The sequence below is a fragment of the Macrobrachium nipponense genome, chromosome 17, assembly GCF_015104395.2.
Source record: "Macrobrachium nipponense isolate FS-2020 chromosome 17, ASM1510439v2, whole genome shotgun sequence".
In the NCBI taxonomy this organism is placed as follows: Eukaryota; Metazoa; Arthropoda; class Malacostraca; order Decapoda; family Palaemonidae; genus Macrobrachium; species Macrobrachium nipponense.
This window is the reverse complement of record NC_087210.1, coordinates 68,972,386-68,999,122: the sequence shown is the minus strand read 5'-3', so window position 1 is coordinate 68,999,122 and position 26,737 is coordinate 68,972,386. Positions and strand designations below refer to the sequence as shown.

The 26,737-nt window shown below is 39.7% G+C and overlaps 1 protein-coding gene across 1 annotated transcript; it reads left to right on the top strand.

Annotated features, from left to right (window-relative positions):
• The first annotated feature begins 304 nt into the window (after positions 1-304).
• Positions 305-26,265, top strand: LOC135196058 (protein ABHD8-like). Its single transcript, XM_064222521.1, has 5 exons — positions 305-440; positions 7,983-8,137; positions 8,516-8,686; positions 12,520-12,745; positions 25,963-26,265. The coding sequence occupies exons 1-5, from the start codon at positions 312-314 to the stop codon at positions 26,083-26,085; spliced, it is 804 nt and encodes a 267-aa protein (XP_064078591.1). The 5' UTR covers positions 305-311; the 3' UTR covers positions 26,086-26,265.
• The last annotated feature ends 472 nt before the right edge of the window (positions 26,266-26,737 follow it).

Sequence of the window (26,737 nt, the reverse complement as noted above, 5' to 3'; positions counted from 1 at the left end):
TGAAAGGCAGACTTGTTATCCCTAGCCAAAATTTTGAAGACCCTGCTTTAGCAGTCTCGTTATTCTCATTCTAAGAAAATGAAAGTAAATTTCTTCTGATTATTAGATATGAATATTATTCAAAGGAGTTTCCCCAAATGAACTTTAAGATAGGAATACTTAAGTGGTTAAGGCTCAGGGATCCTGATGACTTCTCAAAGATTGCAGGACAACGCTTTGTCCGGATGACCATAGCTTTCCATGTAATGTAGGTAATTATCATGTATTAAATACCTATAGTAGTTAGTATTGTTTTAGTTAGATGTATTTTAATGTCAGTTGTTATATATTCTTTTCTTCAAACAGCAAAAAAACCGTTACTACTATTTTTACATGGAATGGGAGGAAGCAGTGATTTATGGCGACAACAGCTGTGGTATTTTGTTTGCTGTGGTTATGAGGTAAGGCCAGTTTAGTTTTATTCCTTTAAAAAAGTAATTATTCAGAGAATGTGGTCATCTTTTACACACATACACACACACAAGAGAGAGAGAGAGAAAAAATATTAATTTTTACATCTTGACAGCTTCTTAACGCTTGAAACGACAATATGAATGTGTCTAGTTAAATTGAAAGTGGTAGATGAAATATACATGGCAGGATTTATTTATTTCATCATTAGAAAAAGATTTTAAGCATGAACTTCATGAAATGATCAAATTTTTAAAAATAAAAATCAGATGGAAAAAATGAGAAACAACACAAACAGTAACAGTAATTAAACCATGTACTCCCAGATATAGATAACTTTTTGTAGTTTGATTAGTGCTATGTAAGTTTCTGAAATTAAAATTATACAAAGGTTTTAACTTTATATGACCACTATAGAAAAAAATAATATTTAGGGTCTTCCTGGCTTATGATTCTTGTTCTATTATTATTTAAATCATTTGGAGCACTATACTACTCTCTTTGGATTTTTACTTCTTGTATTTATGTCTGTATCTTATATTTTGATTAAGTCTTCAAGAACATTCCTCAGGGAAATTTCAGTGGTATTATTGAGGAACTACTGAGCAGTTAATAATATCTCAGATGTTGTCCTTAAATTTTATCTACAATTACTGAGGTCAATACATAGTGTTTTGTGGCTATAATCTATGAAAAAAAGGGATCATTTTTTGTGGAAGTGCAACCCCCCCCCCTACTTTTTTTTTTCTACATACCCTTTGATATCTAATTTCCTTCGTCAGGGGTTCTGACTTTCTGCTGAACATTGGCGGATGTAGCAAACTTTCACGAGGATGCCACTTAGGCTTATCATATATACTATTATGTAATGTAATACACACACAGTACATATACGTATAGTATCAATATTTTTTTTTTTTTTATACGTATTGCACCCAAACATATGTATGTAAGATGTGTAAATATATATATATAATATATATGTTCATATACGAAACACACCTTCGGTCTAACATTAGGATAAAATACTCAGCGCCAGCTGGAAACCAGTAAAGTTTAAATAATTGTGTACATATACGTATAGTATCAATATTTTTATACGTATGCACCCAAACATATGTATGTACGTATGTGTAAATATATATATGTATATGTTCATATACGAAACACACCTTCGGTCTTAACATTAGGATAAATACTCCAGCGCCAGCTGGAAAGAAACCAGTAAAGTTTAAAATAATGTGTATCGCAAGGGACTTTTGGCATCTGTGCTTAGTTACGAGACATGGGGCCACCCACATACCCCTCATTAACTCGTGACCCCGTTAGTTATTTTCTTACCGCCTTTAAGTGAGGACGGGCTTTGCTCCGTCGTTTTAAAGCCGTTTTAGTTTGCCCTCTGTTGTTTCAATTTGTTTGTTCAGAATTCCCGGGTATGTGAACATGAAGCCTTCTCATGCTGCGAGACTTCCTGGATATCACAAGAAGCAGATAACGCCCTGTTATTTTTCTTCGACGGTTTTTGACGTCAAAGTACTTATCGTGTAGTAAGTCGTAGGTGAAGAAACTCTTAAGGTACAGTTAATTCATTACCTGTGCTTGGGAATATCACATATTCATATGGATTGCCTGTAATCCAAAGCTTTGATGTATCTGGATGTGCTTTGGGAAGTAATTATGACGAATTGTGCTCCTTTCCATGCGGGGAGGCGTGCATCGCCATCTTGTTTTCATTCCCAGATACGTGTAGAGAGGATGCAGTTGTGTGGTCGGCGTTAGGCTTATCAGGAGAACCAACCCAAGAAGGACAGTTGGTTTGATGTATAACGTCGTGTTGCCACCCAGGATCCCACATGATGGATGTCCCTTTTATCCTGACATGCACTGAATGGGGGTCGGATGCGTCGCCATCTGTAAAGAAGCAGATAGGGCAACAAGGCAGCCTTTAATATCAGGTTGCTATGACTACGAGAATAACACCGCCTTGCACTTCTGGTAGGGTGCTATTTGAGTTGCTCAGTGACGTCATAAACATGGCAACCGCCATGACGTCACTTCACAGCTGCAGCCTACACGAAGACATGCTTCCATTTTCATTTCGAGGTACAAGAGTACATTACAACTATGCTTTCGGATTGGAGGTTTTTAATGCACATTGTTTTTGAGAGAAATTACAAGCGTTAGGAGATACAAGTCACATAGTAATGGAAAAGACACAAGTCTTTCCTCTGTATCCTTCACTTAGGCGTCAAGCTTAGGTGACTGGCTTTGATGCCAGTGCGTTCTCCTGCCAATCCTGGAAAGATAGGGACTTCGTAGCTGATCCTAGAGCCAAGAGGAGAAGTTAAGGTTGGACGACCATGACGCATGCAAATAGATACCTTCTCAAATCCTACTGACTATTCGGGATTGAGCCATTAAAGATCAAAGGTGCCATTGCCATATGGTTGGAAGGCCATGACATATGCAAATAGATACCTTCTCAGATCCTACTGACTGTTCGAGATCAAGCCATCAGTGGCCATTAAAGATCAAAGATGTCGCGGCCGTATGGTCGGACGGCCATGACGCACCCGGACGTTTGTCAGAGGGTAGGAGTGAGTTAACGTCTCTTGTGGCTGAACACAGTGCGTTAGAACCGGAGGGAAGAGAAAACCAAGAGTTTCTGGCTTCGTATGAGGAGGTGATTGATTTGATTAGTCAATTCAATAACCTTTCAGGGAGCACGGAGACACCTGCCAGCATGCTTTCCCGGGATTAAACATGGTTGTTTGGTTTATAAAAGGATACGAAAGTGTATGAATTACCTCGCTCGAGTCATGTAGAGTCCATTTTACAACACGTAAAATGCACGGATTGATGGAAGGATATGGATACCTCTTAGTAATCGTATGCAGCCTGAATGGTGGGAAGTAGCATACTTTGGGTTGACTCCAGAAAACTTCAAACCTTTACAGGTAAGGAGAATTCCCATGTTTTGTATACTTATTGGTATAAGCGGGTTTCTTCCTATAAGAATATTGACCAAACGCTTCGACTCTTATACAAGTAGTTAAAGTTATTTGAAAGATTGGTTCCTTCGAAAGTACTGTAGAACCATTCTTCCTAATGAAATCGAATGGGAACTTAAGTCGAAAGAAAGAGGTGAATGTCTTTCTTTTGTCACTTAAGGTAGCCAAGCCTAAGTAGGGCACTTGTAACCTAAGATGCTATAGCCAGGATAATTGGGTCTTACCTTTTAGCCTAATAAGTGGTAATATTCATAGCCTATTCCAGCCAGTTTGAGTCTACTGCTACTATCTTAGTTAATCTGAGTAGTAGTTCTTAACTTAGACTGTCCGAACTAACTGGTTTGGGTATGCATGTGCTGGCTTGGACCAACTAATGGTTGCGGTTTGGCTTTCGAACCTGCATTTACTATCTTAGATTAGTCTGAGTGGTACAATTCTTAGCTTAGCCGGGTCCGCTTAGCCTAACGCATAGGTTAGGTGGTTCCGACATACATGTCAACGTAGCCTAACAGTGGGTTGATGGCTTAACATGATTTGGTTGCTTGAACATGCCCATACTATCTTAGGTTGGGCGAATTAGTAAGGTTATAAGTATAGCCGAGCATAACCTAGTGCCTAGGCTACCCATTCGAAACACTTTTACCACCTCAGCCTAGAAGGTTGTGGTTGAGCCTAGCATGGATAGCCCAAACTTTCTTGAACGGCTTTACCCTAACCTAAGTCATTTAGTTTCTAGATTAAGCTAGTCTATACTAGCCTAGCCTAGCTAAGTGTACATCTCGGATGGACTTAACCTACCCTAAGTGATGGAGGAGTTAGCCTAGCCTAATTGGAAGTGTTAACATAGCCTAACCTAACCAAACCAGGGTCCTATCCTAATTTGAAGGGTTAACATAGCCTAACCTAACCAAGCCAGGGTCAACCTGGTCTTGCCAACTTAAAATAAGTTAGTCAATTCTTAATTGACTATACCTACATAAACTAGTCCAAGTGGTTGTTGGCTAGGTTAACCTGGAATCTGCAAATGGGTCTCTTCCATACTGGTCTAGTTTCTATATTGAAGTCATGAACCTAACATAGAGGGTTCGAGCTTCAGTTGGCTAGAGCAAGGCATTAGTACCTCATCATATCTGGAAGGGGAAAGTGGGGAGTTTCTCATTCTTCAAGAGTGAGGTAGGGTGAAGTGACGTTGGGTACAATTCTGGGCTAGGTTACTCGAGAATAGCAGCATGATGGTTTCTGGCATATAGGATTTCCCTTTGAAGGGTAGCATATTGAACATATGCCATCATATTGCAACACGTCACTGCATAAGGTGTTTCGTGGTTGGGATCTTAGTTTTTACAAAAGCACTGAGCTACTTAATAGCTCTCCTAGGGCTAAGGGCTGGCCTGAAGGATTGGATATTTTTTACGTGGCTAGGAACCGATTGGTCACCCAGCAACGGGACCTGCAGCTTATTGTGGGATCCGAAACCGCACTATATCGATAAATTATTTTCTATCGCCAGAAATAAGGTCTCTGATTTCGCGTTGGCCGAATGGGAGTAGGACCTCGACCACCGGTTTGGCAGATGAGTGCACAAACCACTCATCCAGAGAGGAACTCGTATAATGGAAAAACCATGTAATAGCTGTCTCGGGTTTCACCCTTCGAGGAGCCTGAGGATTCCATTTGCGATACTGGGAACAACCTGGAGGTTACGCAGACTCTAGGTTCTACCTGTTCCGCCACATCCAGGATGTGGCAGAACATGGGTTCCAGTAATTAAGGAGGACCCAGGATGAGTGACTGATAAAGTTTATCGTAGCACAATCATCGCTACCAGGTTCGTGTGGGGAAGAGGCACCACCGAGAGGTAGAATTAATATCTCAAGGTCTGGAGGTTGACCAGTATCCCCTTTCAAACTAATAGTTCTCAGTTTTTCGGTGTAGAGTGTCACCTCGGACGTAACACGACTCCAAAGGTCGTTAGCTCACATATACAGAATGACACTTTGGCCATGACTGCCTGTATGTGACGTTTTCTGTCCTTAAAGGCATTCGGTCAGTAGACAATGATCTGGTGGAGAGGTTGTCAGAACAGAGGGTAAGAATCTCTGTAATTACTTGTTTACATGCATGGGTATATACAGTTGGACTGGTGATTGGGCATGTGAATATCGCTTCACACCTGACTAATCTTCAGATGAATCAGGAGCAGCGAACTGGATGGGGCACATAAGAACTCCGATCTGAGAAGTAAAACATACTCCTGTATCAGAGTAGCCTTGCGGACTACCACCCAGGCACATGCATCATCACGTTATAGAAACTGACCCGTGGATGGGGGGTTCTCCTCTGACCTTGGTAGAGTGGGAGTACTCAATAACCAGGGTTTTGACGTAGACTCAAAAGTAGTCTGGAACATCAGTTCCCAATTGGCCCATGATGACAGATACATTTCTTAGTCAAGCTCAGTACGGTGTGATATGTGTGAGGGACCTTCAGCAGGGCCGGCTTTGACTTGTCAAAGTACTCTGTGGTTATAGAAAGAACTATGGTCACCCTAGAACATTAAGGTGATAGACGTTAAAGGAACAGGCCAAACAGGTCGATCGGTCAAGCCTACTCCTTGTTTGTCAAGTTGTGTACCAATGAGGTTATTAACAGAAGAGAAGGTCAATGCACGGAGGAATATGGGCCTTCTGGGCATTTAAGAACATATCTGTTAAAATGATCGTGACGGTTGATCTGTGACTGTATTGAAACTCAAAATTGAGCAATTTTAAGGAGGTGTCTGTCTGTTCATTGAAATTTGAGAGTGGTTCTTTGTTATGAAAACTACTTCAATTTCCTGTATATATATATATATATATATAAGGTTGCCCAGAGGTCCTTGGACTCAATTTCCTTGGGTCCTTTAGTGGCTGCTAAACAAAAGGTGTAACTCATCCAGTACCCCTGGTGGGGGTCAGTTGGTATCTTGTCTAAGATGATGGTATGAATGTGAAATGGAGGAGTTAACTGGCCTCTTTCCTTTTCAAATTTCTGTCTCCTTCTTTAACGGGGCAGTAAGAAGAGAGTACCATCATAAGCTGGAACGGACAAGGTACAGGTGAGTGAAGTGGCTATACTGTTAGGGTTAGTATCAGTAAGATACCTATCAGTAGCAGGACATTCCTCTCTTTAGCAAGGGGGAGAGGAATGATAACAAACCTACATGAGTGGTTGAATTAGTTTGTTAGGGGAACAGATCTTATCTTCCTTGGATGCAATGAACTATGACATTGTGTAAAAACCCAGAAGTCTGATTCTATGATATTCATATATGTCTTAGATTCGGAAATACTGGTCAGTTGTTTCGTAGAATTCTGGTATTCAGAAAACTGATCAAAGGTGGCAAACTCCCAGTTGGTTAATAGTACTTACTTCCCACCAAGAGTAAGTCTATCCTAATGTTAAGACCAAAGGTTTGTTTCATATATGAACAAATGACAAATTTGTAACTAATTTGTAATTTTCATAACTTACAAACCTGAGGTCTTAACATACAAAGGCCCACCTCTAACCACCCCTCTATCAAGTAACCTGGGTTGGAAGAATAACTAACGGGGTCACGAGTTAATGAGGGGTATGTGGGTGGCCCCACATGTCTTGTGACCAAGCACAGATGCCAATAGTCCCTTGCATACACAATTATTTTAAACTTTACCGGTTTCCAGCTGGCGCTGAGTATTTATCCTAATGTTAAGACCTCAGGATTGTAAGTTATGAAAAATACAAATTAGTTACAAATTTGTCATATTTAGTAGTAGCTGTTGTAATTGAAATAATCATTAGATAAACAAATTTTTTCTACTAATAATGATTTATTGAAAGAAAATAATGTTCTGTTATTCATTTCCATTGGGGAGGCGGGTGGCAGGCACGTGACCAGGTGGCCCCCTTAAATCTGATATATCTTTGCAAAAATAATTGCTTCTGAAAATTTGTACAGTATAGCCTAAATAAAATGCAGTAATAGTTCTGTCTGCTGATGCATTCAAGATATTTAACATTCAGAAAACTCATATAGTATTAAAGACCATGATCATCTTTATATTTCTCCTTTAACATAAGGTATGAAACACTACACATTTAACATATTTACTGTGCTGTAATCCCCCCTCCTCTGGTACAATATTTAATTGACATTTAATACATGTCATTGTACATTAATGCAGACCTTTCCTCTATGGGTTACTCTTTATATTATTTACATTGTATTAAGGGTTATTAAGTTTGTCAAAACTTGGTGTAAAAGCTTTTCCTTGGCTTGTTCAAACTTAAGAATGGTTGGTACAATCTAAAGATAAATTTTTTATTATTGGTACAAGTAACTAAAAATTTTTATATGAGGGTACTTATTCAAGTGTCCATTATAGCAGAAAACTACAGTAATGGAGGGTGATTTTGCTGGGTAATTGTATATCTGTGCAGTAGTTTAGATTTTCATGCACAAAGCTCCTGTAAATGAAATATTTCTTGCTTATTTAACAGGTTGTTGCGCCAGACTTGCTAGGCCATGGGTTAAGCTCAGCTCCCAGGGATCCATCTCAGTACACCTTTTCACAAATGCTTGATCACATTACTCTTGTCTTTGATCTTTTTATACCTCAAGGACGAAAGTGTGTTGTGATTGGACATGGTTATGGGTAAGGAAACTCTTATAGGGCAACTTTAATAACTTAGAAATGCTCTTCAAGGTCAAATGCTAGAGATATGATGAGTAATGTACATTACGGTAAATAGCTATTTAATTACCTAATTGAGTTTATGAAAATTTAATTTAATTTCTTTTTACAGAAATGTTGATCAATGAAACTTTTGAATGATAGGTAGAGTGGAATTCCAGTTTCTTTCTCTGCCAATGTGTGAATCATTTTCAATATGCCATGGAAACATTTTTAAAGCTTGTAGGTAATTAGAACTATGGTAAGTTATCTTGTAAGGATAAAAAATTATGTATAAAGATAGTTTGAAGCTTATTTTTCCAAAAGGATTTTGATACATATAGTGTTGATTTTTGACAGGGCATCATTGGCTGCAGCACTAGCGAGAGGACGTCCATTATCTGTAAGGTTGGTGGTTTTGGTAAGCTGCGGTGGACCGACTCCACTTATCCCAAATCCTCCAGCCAAGTCCATTATGTATTCATACCTAGCCGCAATTCTGAGTCCATTTCTGTCATGTGGCTGTTGCAGGTGAGTGAAATAAGAGACATTTTAATGTTAAATTAGTCTCATCTTTCAGTTAATATTGTCATGCGGTAGGGTAGCTAGGATAATGGAAATGAATGGCTTGAATTTGGACCTAGGCACAGAGTGCAAATATGAAAAGAAAGTCCCATAGTGAAAATTAAATTACTACCAACAACTATTAGGAGTATGAGGTAAACTTGAAATGTCCAATAAAACACATATAATTCACTAAAGAGATCAGAAGAAATACACAGGAGCTAACAATAGAGCTTGGTGGCACTTGCAATTACTGTAACAGGTAACAAAACACCACAATACTGCAGTTATACACTAACCCAACATGGTTAGATTTTTAAAGTCAAAATTTGCCATGAGGTCAGGATGCTTGCAAGGGAATGGCACAAGGGAAAACTAGCACACTCTTCACACTGGGTTCCAGGCATGTGGACTGGATATGGCACTGGTAATGTCAACCAAGAAGACACTCATGAACGGGTCTGCAACGCAGGGATCATTGTAGCATATGAGGGGATGACATGTGAAATTAAATGGGAAAACACTTAAGTAACACAATAATACGTACTTCAGCAAGTGAACTCTACATATATCACTCATAACTCTATCACTGTAATACCGGGTCACACAGCAGAAATCTTGAAGGGATATTGCAAAGTTAAGGGCTTGGAGAATAGTAGAATTGAAGCAGGATAGTGGAACCAAATTTACAGGTTAGTAAAACTCCGATTCTCCTTAACAGTCGGATGGATTTAGAAATAAAACGCTCTGAAGGAGGATAAGATAAAGATGAAGGCACTTTCCAGATAATCCACCAAGCATCTTTTGGTTTCTCATCAATCTGCCATACACACTTTAAAAAAAAAAAAATAGGAATGTGAACATAAAAGAGGATAAATGCCTCATTGTACCCTCAGGCAAGGGAGCTCAAACCCAAGACCATGAAGGCCATGGTGCAATGGCTATGGCATAGTCCAAGGTTGGAGGATAAGGTTTGTATTTAGAAATCTTCTCTTAGAAGGGTTGCCTACCAAAGGCTAAAGAGTCCCTTCTACCCACTGGTTGGATTTCGGGGTGTCCTTGAAGAAGAGATCAACACTTATTTGCGGCAAATGTGTCGAGATTGGCACCATGTAGGGTTTAGCGTTAGTGTCGTATATTGGGAAATGGGTAGAGGTTTGGCATGTATCAAGTGTTTGTCTCCACAATCTAGCAGCTTTGCATTCTCTCCCTGTATATTTTTATCAAGTCATAATACTCTGCTTTCACTCTTACTCAATTTCAATTATGTACTCGTATTATTTCTTTAATATTTCCTAACTTCTCAAACCTTGGTTTGTTTGAAGGGGAGCAACACTCCTTACACAACAGCAAATAAAAAAAAGAAAAAATTAAACATGAATAATAAAATAAACCCAACACCCTCACTAGCAAACAAACATGAAAAAAGAAAAAATCAACCACATTCAGCCTACATGTAGCCTACCACACTCATTTCAAAATCCCTTTTTTCACTACACATTCATTTTCCAGAACTGTACCTTGACTTCTGTTCTATGGCCTCTCATGCACCGCCTCTTCTTCACGGGCCCCTACTCCAACTGCACTAGACTCACCCAGCCTTGGTTCGTCTGCTTCAACCCCACTAACACCTGACATGGCTTCTATCATCTCTTCTATACTCTTACTCAACTGCTATGCTTCGACTCAAGTTATCCAAAACTCCCCCACCCTCCCCTTTACTAACTCTTTCTCACTCACTCTCCCCATTTTCCAACTCAGGACTCACTCCCATCCTCACTTTTCCAACACTCTCTCATGGAAACTCACACACAGCACCTATTCATCTTTCATGACTCGGTGTTGTTCCCAGTCTATCCAAATCTTATGTATCCTCGACATTCCTTGAACTCACAAGTTAAGTTCTTTACTCTCTTTTCCTTCTCCTCCCATACAACTTCCTAATGGATGTTCCATAATGTATTTTTGGCAGTCCTCTCCATTTTCTCAACTGATTATAGTGTGCTCTTATCCTTCATATTTTCTCACGCATCTTACTCGCTGTTGATCTTGCCCTTCTCAGCCACTTCCTTCAACACCTTATCACCTACTCTGAAACTCACAAAACTTTCATTTGCCGTGTCCACACATCCTGCTCTTCTTCATTCAACAAAAAAAAAAAAAAAAAATCCAACTTTGCTCTCACATACTACCATTCACAATTCATTACATATTCACTTGGAGGCATACCAGTGCTTTTATGTACTGACCCATTATACATCACTACCACTCTTCCTAACAACAAATTCCACTCCTCTCTATCAGTCACTTCATAACATCTCACTCAGAGTCCCTATACAATTTGTTCCGCCAACCCATTCTACTCTGTATGTATGTAGTTGTTACCACATGCTCGATACCCCACTATGTGAACATTTGCTCAAAAGGTCTACAACAAACTCCAGCCCTTTCTCACACAGCACTCTGATTGGCCTCCTTACACATGCATGCAACAAGACCATACTTACAACTTGCAATGTTTTCATTCGACTTATTTATCACCGCTGCACAACTTACAAACTTAATCTTATGATCTACCTTAACAACCATGGCTACATTTCTTCTTCCAGTACTGGCAAAGTTACACAATCAGTTGCCACTAACTCAAATGGTTCTTTTTCACTCAACTTCAAAACACAGGTGGGCTAGCACACACACTGATATTTTTTCTCTTTTGTTTGGACATTCTTTACACGTAACTGCCACGTCCGTACAAATTTCTAACATTTGCTCTTTTCATACAATTTGTTCCCGGTTTTATTCTCATCTTTTAGGATATTGTCTGAGCTGTAATTGTAATTTGACAAAATAAAAAAAATATTAGAAAGAATACTTATAACTTTGTAAAATCATCTTTTTTTTATGACTGTCTTAGGGAAAAGAGGCCCACAATGGATGGGAAATATTCACTTTCACTTCCCGTGGAATGCACAGACATTTTTATAGAATTTTTTTCTTTTACCATGAGGATATACTATATGTATTTCCTCTTTCCATTATGATGGTTTTTTTTTTTAGTTTTTCTTATAAATTGGCCATCCTTAAATTTAGCCCAGTCATGGGTGTTTGCATTAGCACAGTGGTTCCCAATTACTTTTGGTCATTACCCCAAGCTCGTTACCCCCATAACATATCTATTATTTTGTACATGATTAATGTGAAACAAACTCTCTTAGTTGGTTGAACCTTCCTTTATATTCAATTATTGAAATAAATATATCAAGAAATACTATTCCTTCTGTTGAAAAAAGAATGCATACATATAATAAGGTTGAAAATAAATGGAGAGAATATATAATTGAAATAATGTTCATCAGGGTGAAAAATGAAAAATAAATTAATAAATACTTCTGCTGGAAATAAATAAAATAATTTCATGTAAATAATCACATCTTCAGTTGAAAATAAGTGGAAAAAAATATATATATGTACTTAAAAAAAAAAATCTTCAGTAGTGTGAAAAATGACACCTTTGGTTTGAGATCATTTTAGTAATGCAAGGAGATAGTTTTGTAAGGGCACATCTGATGTCATTTTCTGGGTTCAGTCTATTTCTCTCTTTGCTTTGGATGGTCAAAAGAGCTGGAAAAGGTACAAAGACTCGTAGCCAGTCTGTCTACTTTTGTCATATGTAATTTGTTAAACAGTTTTTAGTACTTTTGAGAACATTAACTTTCAAAATTATTTGTTTGTTTTCATGTAAAATAAACCCTTTTTCTTTCCCGCTATTATTAGTAGTGTATTTTTGATTTTCTTTCCAGCCGTGATATTTTATATTCACCTAGAGGAAAACATTTTGCTGCAAGCACTTTGTCTGGACACTCAGTGACTCCAACTCCAAGATATGTTTTGGAATATGTTGCCAAAGGTCAGAACTGGCCAGAAGGAGATGTTGCTTTCCATCGACGTATTACAGTGCCAACCCTCTTACTTCATGGTATGAAAGATGATCGTGTTGGTCTTGTGGAAATGTGTGAAATGGAGAAGGTGAGTGTCTGTGTATTATGTTTGGTATTTGCACAAACCTCATAACTATCCCTTGCCTGTGAAACAAAATTACCCCAGCCACTTGGTCCCTTTTTAAGAAAGAAAACCATGGTCAACTATTGATAGTGTATTTGCATAGATGAATCCCAGGGCCTCAGGCAGCCCCAATTGTTTTTTATTGCAGTGTCTTACTGAACAATTATTACAAGCGTAGATTCCCATCGCTGATGTAGGTGACGTTATCACCACTCAAAGGAGGAACAGGTACAACAGACCAGGTGTAACTCAATTCGTTTTCTATGCCGGCTCCTGGTTAACATTGGTGGTCAATGCGGACTTTTCTTCATTGCTGGGCATTATCGTCGATGGAGCAATTTGTAAGACTCGGAAGGTTACACATGGCAACCCTTTCCATTCTTCTTTAAGGTATCGTGGTGCAGAAAGTCTCGGCTGAACTTGACAATTCTCAACACAAAAGAGATCAAAGAAGACTTTGGTGTGGTGGCTCTCGAAACCAAGACTTTTAGACAGTGTTTCACTTCACATCAACGTAAAGTTGTTAGCAGGCATTCATTCACCAGGTCACAGGACAAGCGGTAGCAGTACATGCGGACAACACCGCATTGTTGTCACTCGAAAACAAGGTGGAACACACTTTCTCCCTTACAAGAAATAAAGCAAGGGACCTTCTTTAATGGTGGAGAGGAATCAAGTGTCCCTGATTCTTAGGTTTGTTCAGAGAAGAATAACTGTATTGGCAGATGAATTGAGTTAAGGTCGCCAGGTACTTCCGTCGAAATGGACTCTTGATGCCAGGGTTTTTCTAAACTTTTGGAAAATCTGGGGAAACCAGCAATAGATCTCTTTGCCACTTCCAAGAACAATCACCTTCCTCTCTTTTGCTCGCCAGTCATAGACCCTCACATGGTCCGTCAATGCAATGTTCCTGGATTGGTTGGGATTGGACACATATGCTTTTCCTCCATTCAGTCTGATAAGACAAGTTCTGAACAAAGTCATGTTTCATCAGAATGTCTCTCACTCTCATAGCACCATTCTGGCCAAGAAAGGAATGGTTTCCAGATCTTCTCAGTCTTCTTGTCCACTTCCCGAGACTCCTACCATTCAAGAAGTCGCTACTCAGACAACCACATTTTGCACAGTTCCATCAAGGATTGTCCACTCTGGCCTTGACAGGCATTTTGAGGAGAGCTTCAGAAGCTATTGGGCTAAGTGTCCCCCAAACAGAAGAGCTTCTTCTAACAGACTTTACCAATCTAAATTGAGTCTTTTGAGGATAGTGTAAGCAAAACAAAAAGTCTCTTCTTCTGAGAACCCCTATAAGGGATGCAGCAGACTTTCTTCTACAGTAGTACCTCGAGATACGAAATTAATCCGTTTTTGAGGCGCCCTTCGTATCATGAGGTTTTCGTATCTTGGACCACATTTTACATGTAAAATGGCTAATCCGTTCCAAGCCTCAAAAAAACACCCTAGTAAATTATATTTCCAGGCCTACAACACATGTTCTAGGGTTACGACGCCGTCCGACGGAAGAAATATGACTCCAAAAAGGCAAAATACTGTACATACTTGAGTAATATTCAACTGCATGTAATGTTCAACCCCATTTTTACTGCATATATTAGGACTTTAGCATAGTCCCTTAGCAATAAGGCCTAGCCTATGTTAGAGGTTGCTACTGTAGCCTAGTCTATGGTTCTGACATCTAAACCTAAGAAGCTAAAAGCTATAGAATATGCCAATAAAATGTATAAATAATCAGTATGTATCATTTCAAATAATTATTAATTAATCATTAACTATAATACACAAACAAACAAAAAAAAAACCTTCCTATTGATTTTTACATTCAGCAAGCAGTCACTTTTCCTAGGACACAGTAAGCCATAAATTTTCATAGTATTTCTCTTCACTAATGAAATACCAAACAGATAATAAAACCATTCATTTCTATTCTTTATTTCTATCTTTACCTAATGGAGATACCAAGTTACTGACAGCTATAATGAAACATATACGTAATGTAATATTAAAACAGAGGAAGAATTCTAAAAAATAATTATTTGTTGGCTTCATGATAGCAGTCTGATTTATTTTATATATGATATCTAATTCACAATTTTTTTATTAAATGTATTGCATGTACTCATTTCAATAATTATTAAGTAACCATTAACTATAATAAAACAAAAAAAAAAAAAGTTTTCCAAAACTTCTGTTTACATCCAGCACTTACGAGTATCGAACGATCGCCAAGCAATCACTTTTCCTAGTACACAGTAAGCCATAAATTTTCATTATCTCTCTCCAACTACTGAAACTACCAAACAGTGTAATAACCATTCATTTCTATTCATTATTCTATCTTTACCTAATGTTTTTTTTTTATTAAATGTATTGCATGAATAAGTTTTTTCAATTTACAGCATCCTTTTACCAATAGAATATTTAAAGCACAAGGGGTAGATGCTGACCAATAGGAGAGCAGGATCTTATGAGGTGACTAGCATCAGGAACCAATGGGAGAGCGGGAGGATGGTGGCGAGTTTACTCAGCTGGCGGCGCGGGAGTTTTAAAATTGTTCTCGGTGGTCCGGGGGAATCTCGGGACTTTACAGCAACAACCTTTTGTATCTTGAAAACTTTTCGTATGTAGAGCTGTAAAATTTTTGTATTTGGCTTTCATATCTCGAGTTTTTCGTAAGTAGAGCCTTTCGTATGTCGAGGTACCACTGTATTCTTAAGAGAATCTAGGCGCTTAGCTTCTTCGACAATTAGGGGTTACAGAGCGATGTTAGCGTCTGTTTAAACACAGGGGAGTGAAGCTTTCTAATGATAGTGACCTTTCAGACTTGATCAAGTCTTTCGAAACTTCCAAGTGGCCGGAAGGATTCAGTAGCGTGGATCCTTGATGTTGTGCTCAAATGGCTTTTGGGTTTGTCTTCTAAGCCTATGCGGTCTTCTTTGATGAGGAACCTAACAAAGTACGCAGATGTTATTTTTGGTAACCTTTTGTCAGCAAGATGTGTTAGTGAGCTCCATGGTATGAAGAAAAGAGTTGGCTTCTCACAAGGGGATGCAGTTTGCTCCTTGATGTTGAATTTTCTAGCCAATAATGAAAATCTATCAAGACCTTGACTACACTCCTTCATTCTCAAGAATTTACTCAATATTCTTGGTCCAGAGGAAGAAGAATGGCTCTTATGTCCAGTAAGAGCTCTTGTATATTATCTGCACAGAACGAAGAAAATAAGAGGGCTGTCTTCTCGACTGTGGTATTACCATATGTAAGTTTTTAACAAATTAGTGAAGGTTCTGAAGTTAAATGCGATTCATCATACATTCAACCAGGATTCCCAAACTTGTGGCTTTTGTAAGAATTCATTAATATTTCTGATACAGTAGACCCTTGACTCACGAACGCATTGACCCACGTACAACTCGATCCCGACCAAAATTATAGGTAAAATTTCACCCTTGACCTACGAACTAACTTTGAGATACGAACAAAAAAAATGCGGAAAATAAAAATTCTGTTTGGGTCATGAACTAATTTTGAGACATGAACATTTGAAAAATGCTGGAAATTTCTGGAAAATAACAATTCACTTTGTTTCACAAACTAATTTTTAGACACAAACATTTGAAAAATGCGCGAAATCGCCCAGCACACGTGAGAGCGTTTGAGTTGCCATGGGAACAGCCATCCTCCAGCCGCCCACGCACGGCGTCACCCACGCATCGCTCTTTGTCTCATCTCATTGTGTACAAGACGTTCGTCAATTCGCTTAGCATTTTTTGCGCTAAAACTTGTGATTTTCTTCATACGGGCCCTAAGAAAGTGAAGAGTGGTGGTGAAAGTAAGAAAGTGAAGAGTGATGGTGAGAAGAGGGTGCAGAGGAAGATAACCATTGAAATAAAGAAAGAAATTATAGAAAAGTTTGAACGTGGTGTTCGCGTGACCGATATCGCAAGTGAGTACAATATGGCCAAGTCGACAATTTCGACAATTTTGAAAAACAAGGATGCCATTAAAGAAGCAAATGTTGCGAAGGGAGTGACAGTACTAACCAAGATGAGATCGCAAACCCTCGAAGAGGCAGAAAAAATAATTTTGAAGTGGGTACATGAGAAACAGATGCAGGTGATAGTGTAAACGAGCCGATCATCTGCGAGAAAGCTCGGCAAGTGTATCAGAGTTTGCTGAAGGAAACTCCTTCTACTAGTGCCACGCCAGATGATTTTAAGGCTAGTAAAGGGTGGTTTGATAACTTCAAGAAAAGAACTGGAATTCACTCTGTAATTAGGCATGGTGAGGCTGCTAGCGCAGACAAGGCTGCTGCTGAGGCATTCGTGACTGAGTTTGCCGAGTTCGTGGAGGCCGAAGGATACGGTCGCTCAACAGATTTTCAATTGTGATGAAACGGGCCTCTTCTGGAAGAAGATGCCCAACAGGACATTTATCACCCAAGAAGAGAAGGCGCTCCAGGCCACAAGCCAATGAAGGATAGGCTTACGCTTTTGTTATGCTCAAACGCAAAGTGGCGACTTGAAACTAAAGCCGCTACTTGTCTACCATTCAAATAACCCGCGTGCCTTTAAGCAGCACAACGTAAATAAGGCCAGACTGCCTGTAATGTGGAGGGCCAATACAAAAGCATGGGTGACACGGAACTTGTTTTATGGAGTGGATTGATGAAGTGTTTGCGCCGACCGTGAGTCAGTACCTAACAGAGAACAAGCTACCCCTGCGGTGCCCTTCTGATCATGGATAATGCCCCGGCACACCCTTCGTACGTTGGCTGACTGCAGTGAACATGACTTCATTCAGTTCAAGTTCCTTCCACCCAACACGACCTCTGTTCTCCAGCCCATGGACCAACAAGTCATTAGCAATTTTAAGAATTTATATACGAAGGCGCTCTTCTCCAGATGCTTCCGTGTGACTGAAGAGACAAAATTTTAACCTTAAAAGAATTTTGGAAGAAGCACTTTAATGTTTTTCACTGCATAACCCTCATTGATAACGCATGGACTGAAGTTACGTACCGCACATTAAATTCTGCGTGGCGGAAACTTTGGCCCCAGTGCGTAACTGTCCGTGACTTTGAGGGCTTCGATGCAGAGATTGTGCAAGAAATTGTGTCCATGGGCAACAGTATGGGTCTACAAGTCAACGACGAAGATGTTGAAGAATTGGTCGCTGAACATTCAGAAGATTTGACTGCGGACGAACTTGTTCAACTCCACAAAGAGCAGCAGGAGCAACTTGCTCGGGAGCAATCAACTGACGAAGAGGAGGCTGGGGAGGAAGTTACAGATGTCAGCAGTGATGTGATAAAAGCCGCATTGGAAAAGTGGAATGATTCCAGGTCAGTTTCCTTGAATTGTATCATCCGGACAAAAAATTGTTACGAACAGGATCGTGAATATGCTCAATGAAAATTTAATGAGCCATTTCAGAAAAGTTATGCAAGGAAGGAAAAGGCAACAGACATTGGATAAGTTTGTGATTAAACGTTCACCAAAAAAAACCTAGAAGAGTTGAATCTCCGGAACGAGATCTCCCCGACCTGGATGGGGGAGGGTCTCCTTCCGCACAATAACCTCCTCCCCACCCACCACCTCCTCTTCTCTTGTCCGTCAAGCCAGAAGTCTCGCCAGTCATAGTAAGTGTTCACTTTACAAACGTTTTTATAGTGTTAGTTTACCATTTAAATTATATTATTAGATATATTAAGGTTTTTTACACTGACTTTTACATTATCTGTGTAAAATAAGGCAAAATATACATAATATATATTGGTTCGTAGGGGTCGAGAACCAATTAATATTATTCCCATTAAACCTTATGGGGAAATTAGCTCCGAGTCACGAACAATTTGGAACACGACCAAGGTCTAGGAACGGATTGTGTTCGTGAGTCAAGGGTCTACTGTAATTACTTTTGCATGCAAAACACTCATAAACAACAAGTAATGACAAACAACCAAATCTAGAGACAGCAGGTTGGCCATGTTGGTTATCATATATATAGCATATGTTTATTGAGTTGCATTACAGTGTTAACTCATTAAAAACTTGCTAATTTTTACTCTTGCTTCACACAATGGAAAAGAAGGTGTCAAGAAAGTATGCCATAAAATTTAAGCTGCAGGTCATAGCTGTAGGTTAGAAACAAATATTGAGCAGGCTACAAAGATCCCCACATGTTTACCCACTAAGTGGGCAATTTTAACTGTCAGTATTACCAACGCTGCAGGTAAAATCTAGTCAAATGAGTTACCTGTGTTTCTGTTGGCAACACTGCTGCAAATACAGGTGACAACAGGCCCATCTCCTCAATTGTTCATTGTTCGTGTGGAGAGCTGCATGTATTCCTGCTCCCAGCGAACTTTTGGTCTTTTAGCCCGACTCTCACAATGTTTACCAAGGTCTTGATAGGGTTTGATATCCTTGGCTTTCATTTATGATGTCTCCGATTTTTCCCCGATTTGGATCATATTTGATTGTTTTTGGAACTTCTCTGTTAATGTCGGGAGGAGGTAGTCGAGCCTCATCAAGAAAAATCCATACCGCAATCTGCTTCATCAGCCTCTCATCCAACAGCTGCTAGTTGATATGTCGGCATGCTTCGTTTCTGTGCCATGTGCAAACAAAGGATGAGTAACCCTCAAAATGACAGACATTTTTTGTTTTAGCTGTAGGGAAGTGCAATGTATGTCACAGACGTGTAGAGAATGTAAGGATTAGTTCATTAGATCACTTAGAGGACTACCTTAGTTGTTGGAATCTCTAGTCTCTAAGAGCAAATAGAAGATAGCAGCAAAATCGCGAGAGTTAAGAGCTAGAGTAGGAATGGTTCAGAATTGCAAGACAGAATGTGTAACTTGTTTGCTAATTTTATGACCAAGCTAATTGAAATAGAGATAGCTCCCCTGCCTGTTCCAGAACCAGCCCCACAGGGTGGCGGGGGTCATGGAGAATCACAAACCCAGAGGGTAGGATCTACCACCCACCCCAGCAAAAAGCAAGCAGAGTTTAGCAGCAGATTCCCCCTTCCCCCTCAAGGAGGTAAGTTCTAAGGTTAGTGAAAAGTTAGGCCAGGGACAGACGATTAGCTATACTAATAGGTTAGGTAGTGTTTAGGAAGAGAAGAGGTTCCTTCGGGTTCGGACTCCCTTGCAGTGTCTAGTGTGAAAGTTTGTCTTTAGAGCCATCTTTGGTTTTATTTTCTGCTACGAGTTCTTTGCAGTAGAAGGTTTCTAGTCCGTGGTTGGTCGTTTGGATGTGGTTTTTTGGTTGGTTCTGGTTCTGAAGGGTTGGATAGCGCTCTGTCTTCAAAGGTTCCTTTTTCTTTCTAAGGATAATTGGTTCATCTTGCAGTAGTGGTGAATAATCCTGGTGATCAGGTTGTCGATTTGGCCTTATTCATATACGGTATGGTAATTATTAATATCAGTTAAATCTCTAGGCAATGCCTATTAACTTATGATAATTCAGTACAGAAAAAAATTTGAATAACATTAACAACAGTAGCCTAATATTGGCCAATCCTGGAGGTTCATTGCATTCTGACTTATGATTCAGTACCGGAGTAATTGAACACGAAATGAGAATGGGATCGTATGATATTCGGTACATAAATGTAATTGAACAAATACAAGAATCAGATTCAGTCTGACTTCAGCATTGTTGGGCTGTGTAGGCTTGCCTGCTGTGTAATCCAATATTGTATGTATCCTCATATTATCATATTGTAAATACTAATATAGCAGTCATATTTTGGTTCAGGATTCAGCTGATGGCTGAAGTAAGTTACCTCGCCTTATTTAACTCATTCTCAGCCAAGGTATATATAGGAAGGTAGCGTTATTCCCATAGCGGTTCCTGGCCCTGAGTGGCTAGCTCTGTCTGGCGTAACTAAGCTCCTCCCCACCTATACCATGCTTTCTTCTTGTAGTAGTCAAGCGAGAAGGCGGTCTTTTAACTCTGTTGGCATTTTAACATAGCTAATAATGGTATCTTGTGCCATATAAATGAGAAATCATAAAGAACTAGTACATTTCATTGCTTTCCAAGAATATTCTCTCAGGTGATGGAATTCGGTAGTATGAAGTCTTCATCCACTTAGCAGACGAATGTCAGTCAGTAATTACATGATGCTTTATGTCAATTACAGCTACAATATAATTACCAGTTGTATTATCAAATTACAAATTACGACTGAAATTTAATATTAAATATAGATTAAAGATTTACAGTAAATTACCTTGAAAATATGTAATTGATTACATTTCAATTGAATTACTATTACAAGCTTGCTGTTAACACAGCCCTACTGGAAAGGGGGGATGTGGCCTAGACAGTCAGAGATGCCAACTAGTCAATTTCCTTCACTCCAGATGTAACCATCTTACTGAGTCTCAGCAAATGTTCTTGTTCTTAGTTACCATAAATGAATATCTGGATACTTTACTTACATGGAACGAAGTCGTCATTGGGTAGTGAAGGTATGCGCAGTTGAGTGAGACTAGCTCAGGGCTATGTCACAGACAAGTTGGTACATGATTCGCGGAACTGGGGACGGTTGGCTCTTGGGGGAGGCCAGCGGTCGGCCTGGTGTTACGTCGTGTCTGGGGAGTGCAAGATTGCCAAGTCGAATACGACTAGCTCAGGAGTCAGTTTATCATCTCATGTTGGTATATTGTTGCACAACCGGATTGGTTGGCTCAGATAAGATATATCAGGTGTTGGTATCGAGCAGCCAGGTGTAGTAAGTTCCGGGTTCTTTGGTGCTGCTCTTGTGGGTGTTCACCCTTTCTCCTTTTCCTGTTCCGGTGCGGTTGGACAGGACTGACAAAGGATGCTCTTTGAAGAGAGAATCGGGTGATAGTTGTGGGGTTTTTTTTCCCCAGCAAAAGAAAGCGAGTATAAATGGATGGTGGACTTTGTCCATTCTCTCTTTCTGCAGTCCAGGCTCCGGAGGAACCTCACAGTTAATTCAAGCAATGTTTGATACATTGTATTCAACTATACCATTAGTCTCTCAAACATCGTGAGGCTTGTATTTGGAAGACACCTTTCACAGTCATTCGGAGGCCTTGTCTCACTTTATGTGGATGTTGTGAGAGTTGATGGGTGTTTCTCCAATCCTGGACTGTTTGACAACTCATCACTTCGGTTTTGATGGGGTTTGCATACCAGACTACTATTTCGGCTGGCTGTACTACATCTTGTCAAGGATGAGAGGCACTTCTTGTTAATTCATCTGCCTCCTCACTATCCGGACATTCATAGGAAGGTTCTGTTGAGGGGCGCCTCTTGCACTCGGCACCAGTTTTTTAGGAAAAAAAAACAAAATGTCTCCTCGATGGTCAATTTTGTGTCGTCGTCATAAGTAGAGTTGCAGCAGCATCTTTGGATGATTATAGGAGGTGACGGATCACAAATGCTGCTGTGTCCAGTTCAAGCTCTCATTATTTGTCACATACTGAGGAACTTTTAGCTCGTCCGAGAATCTTATTTGGTTTCACCTAGGTGTCCATCTTGTTCCATTTCCAAAGTGCAAGTTGTTTCTTCTTGTGAGGGGTTATTAATCAAGTGTCAGTTGGTTCTTCATCGCTTTCGGAGCCTTTGAGTTGTGCGTTGCGTCCAAGGGCGCAAAGTATCGCGGATGGCTACCCTTCGGTTTTCTGGGGGAATTTTTCGGTGTCTGCGATTTTGGAGGTGGTTATTTGAGAGTCGGTGTGGATTATCACAACACTCTACCTTAAGGATTTTCAGTTTCTTTAGAGAAAAGGTTGCTTGCTGGGTCCTGTTGTTGCGGTCAATTCAGTTTTATAATTAGCTTGGTATCATTAAGAAGTTTACAAGTTTAGGTAGTCAGTGATAGTCTTAATGAACTCAAAAAAAGAGTTCCTGTTGGTCAAGCTTGGGCTGAGTGTATTGCTCCTTTAGGTCCTTGAGGTTAGGCAGATCCCAATGGTCATGTTGGAATAACTTCAACTTCTTCAGCACAGTCATCTGCGTTAGTGAGCAGTAGAGAACTCGAAGGTCCTGCACACTCAACTTCTCCATACATAAGAGGCCGAATAGCCACATGGGAGGCTCACCATTTCCCCTCCATACATGAGAGGTATAGAATACAACATGGGAGGTTCTTCAGACTCAGGCAGTACCTTGGACCTCAACACTGACAGTAAGGGTACTTCCTCTGCAAAAACATCCTCACCAACTGAGTTGGACGACTAGATAAGGAGATTTACTTTTACCTCCATGAATAAGAAGTATAGATTACCACATGGGAGGTACTTCTGATCAGACATTACCTTAGATCTCAACACTGACGTTGAGGTACTTTCTTTGTACACATCCTCACACACTAGTAGATAACTAGGTAAGGATACATGCACTTATGCATGGTAGGTTGATAATGAATTACCTGCATATGCTCCGTGGACAGGTCAGGCTGAATTAGATTGATCCCACCTCCATTAAAATTTTGTTCTTCTTCCTAGCTTAAACCCATTTTTATATGGGGTTGCCATTGCGAATGAGTCGTCTCCATCGATTTCTGTCCTGTGCCTAGTTCTCATTTATACCTTTCAATACCATATCTTCCCCTACACAATCACGCCATCTCTTTCTTGGTCTTCCCTTCTTCCTTCTACCCCGCACTTCCATTTCCATCATATGTCTTCCAACATGACGTTCCTCCCTTAGTAACAGGTGTCCATACCATCGAAGCCTTCCTTCCTGTATTTTCTTTGATATTTCAACTACCTTTGTCGATCATCTTATATACTTATTTCTAATCCTATCTTCCCTTGTACTCCGACAGCCATCTCAACATTCTCATTTCTGCTACATCCATCTTCTTCTCCTCTGTTTTCCTCATACTTGCTGTTTCTGTTCCAGATAACATTGCTGGTCTGACCACCGTCCTATGGAACTTTTCCTTTCAATTTCAGAGGGACCTTCTTGTCACAGGAGGAAACCCCTGATGCAGACCTCCAGTTTATTCCACCCTGCCTGAATTCGGTGTCTCACCTCTTGGGTCCCATGCTTCAATATCCTCTAATACAGACCCTAAGTACTTGAACTTCTATACTTTTTTTATTTCTTCCCCACCCAATCTTATGCTACTTCCACTGTCCTCAGTAATACTGGAACATATATATTCGGTTTTTTTATCTGCTTATTCTCATTCCTCTCTCCTCAAGTGCTGCTCTCCACTTCTCAACCTCCCCTCCAACTCCTCCCTCCCCTCTGAATACAACACAATGTCATCCGCGTATAATATGCACCATGGCACTGCTTCTCTAACATCCCTGGTCATTACATCCATCACGATGTTGAAGATGAATGGGCTAAGTGCTGACCCCTGGTGTAATCCAACTCCTATCTCAAATCCATCCGTCTCTCCAACACTGCTCCTCACTCTAGTATACACATTCCTGTACATCTCCTGAATAATTCTGACTTACTTTTCCGGCACCATCTTCTCCCTCAAACATCTCCATATTTCTTGCCTTGGCACTCTGTCATAGGCCTTTTCAAGGTCTATGAATACCAGATGCAGGTCTCGTTTTTCTCTGAATTTCTCCATTAGCTGCCTTATGCAAAATATTCCATCCGTTGTGCCGCTTCCCTTAATAAATCCTAACTGTTCCTTCCATATTCTCACTTCCTCTCTCAGCCTGCTATCCATTATTCTTTCCAAAATCTTCAACGTGTGAGACATTAGTTTTATACCTCTATAATTACTGCATTCCTGGACATCACCTTGACCTTTAAATATAGGTATCAATATGCTTTCCCGCCATTCTTCTGGTATCTTTTCCTGTTCGAATATTTTTACCATCAGATCATACAAGATGTCTCTACCCCTTCCTCTCCTAAGGCTTTCCAAACTTCGACTAGGATTAAGTCAGGTCCCTGTTGCCTTCCCATTTCTCATTCTTTTTTAAGGCTCGTATCACTTCATCCCTAGATATCCCCATTACCATACCCATGTTTTACTTGTCCATCCTCTCTTACAAGTCTTTCATTTTCTTCATTTAGCAGCTGTTCGAAATACGCTTTCCATCTTTTCAGGATGTCTTCTTCCTTTTTTATGACCGTACCATTCCTATCTTTCATTTGCTTAATATGGGCAATGTCCTTTGTTCTTTTATTTCTTACTTTTGACAGTTTGAGCATCTTACGCAACCCTTCCTTGGTTTCTAGTTCATTATAAACCTCTTCATATGCCCTTGCCTTAGCTTGACCTACCACCCTTTTTACTTCTTTGTTTCTTTCTCTTAATCTCTCTCTGTCCTCCTCCAGCTGTGACTCTTCAGATCTCTTCTTTGCCTCCCTTTTACCCTTCACCACTTCCCCCACCTCTTCTCCCCACCACCAGCTCTCCTTTTCCTCCCATACTATTCCAGATGTTTCCCCTAGTATCTCCTTTCCATGTCTTCTAATCACTGATGCATTATGCCTCCACCATTCTCCCACATCTTCAGTTCCATTAAAATTTTGTTAATCGGGCTAATTCAGGTGTTCAGGGAGTGTATTGCAATATGAAGTTTTGATAGTAAAACTAATATTGTAATACTTCCCGGAACACCTGAATGATTCCCACCCTCCTCCCCCACTTCAATTTGATAGTGAATGTTTCAGTTGAGGAGACGGGATTGTGGTGGCCAGTATTTGCACCAGCGTTGCCAACAGTAACACAGGCAGACTAGATTTTACCTGCAGTGTTGGTAATGCTGACAGTTCAAATTACCCACATAGTGGATAAATATGTGAGGATATAGTTCGGGCTGGTCAGTGACCAGAGCCAATTCAGGTTTTCAGGAAAGTATTACAATATTAGTTTTATTGTGAAAACTTTGTTTTGGAGGAGGCAAAAACGTCTGAAACTGGCAAAATTGCACCTTTACTTCATTTAATGTATACATTTATAAATAAAATAGTATAGTTGCATTTTTTAAACCCAGCTATGATCATTTTCAAAAGATGTCTTGTAACAAAGTAAAATGCAGCCAGCTGAGGGTTTTAAGAATGTAAACAAGTTGTATTAAAATTATTAGTGTTATAAATATAGCTATTATTTGACTCTTGGAAATGGACTTCTGTTGGATATTCATGCCTGAGAATCTTTTCATTGTTTAGCTAATGTCTTCTTTCGTTCTCTTCCAGACAATTCCAAGAGCCTTTTTAGAAATGATTCCTGGGGGAGGTCACGAGTTAATGACTGATGCTCCACTGGAAGTATGCCGTGCTGTACATCGTTTTATCAAGAGGTGGCAACATCACTTGTAATGGGCTTCTTTCAGTATAAATAAACTTGTGGAAAATGCTTAATGTAGGACTTTAGAGGCATGTGAAAGAACATAGTATTTGTATGGCATGCAAAAGGCAGTAATTGTTTATTGTAGCTTTTAGAGTTTTGTACATACAGGCGGCCCGCGGTTAACGGCGCAATCGCTCAGCGGCGAATCAGTTTTAATCGGCTGTTGTCAAAAATATCATTAAAAATAGGCATTTTAAGGTATTTTTATGGCACAATTTTCAGTTAACAGCGCCGCTAGCGCCGTTGTCTAACGAGTTCATACATTTGTAGAAATGTTGTTCAGACCATAAAGGTTATGCAAGTTATATTAACAAATTTTATGGATAGTTATTACATACGTATTAGGGTAAAATATATGCCTCTGACGCTGTTCTATGCCGAAAATATCGAGTTACGTAAGTGCAAATTTAGCTATGGATGTGTCAATTTATAAATGTCATGCTTTTATGTTTAAAATGTGTATGAAAATGTATTACGTATGGGGTATTTTATTTCTGCACAGAAATATGATACGAAGGCAGCTTTTGAAACTGCCCTTTGTTATCAAATGCGATGTTTTTTCATGTTCTTTCTTGTGAGCCGCCGCCTACCGCACTTACGAAAATATAGAGTTAAAAGAAA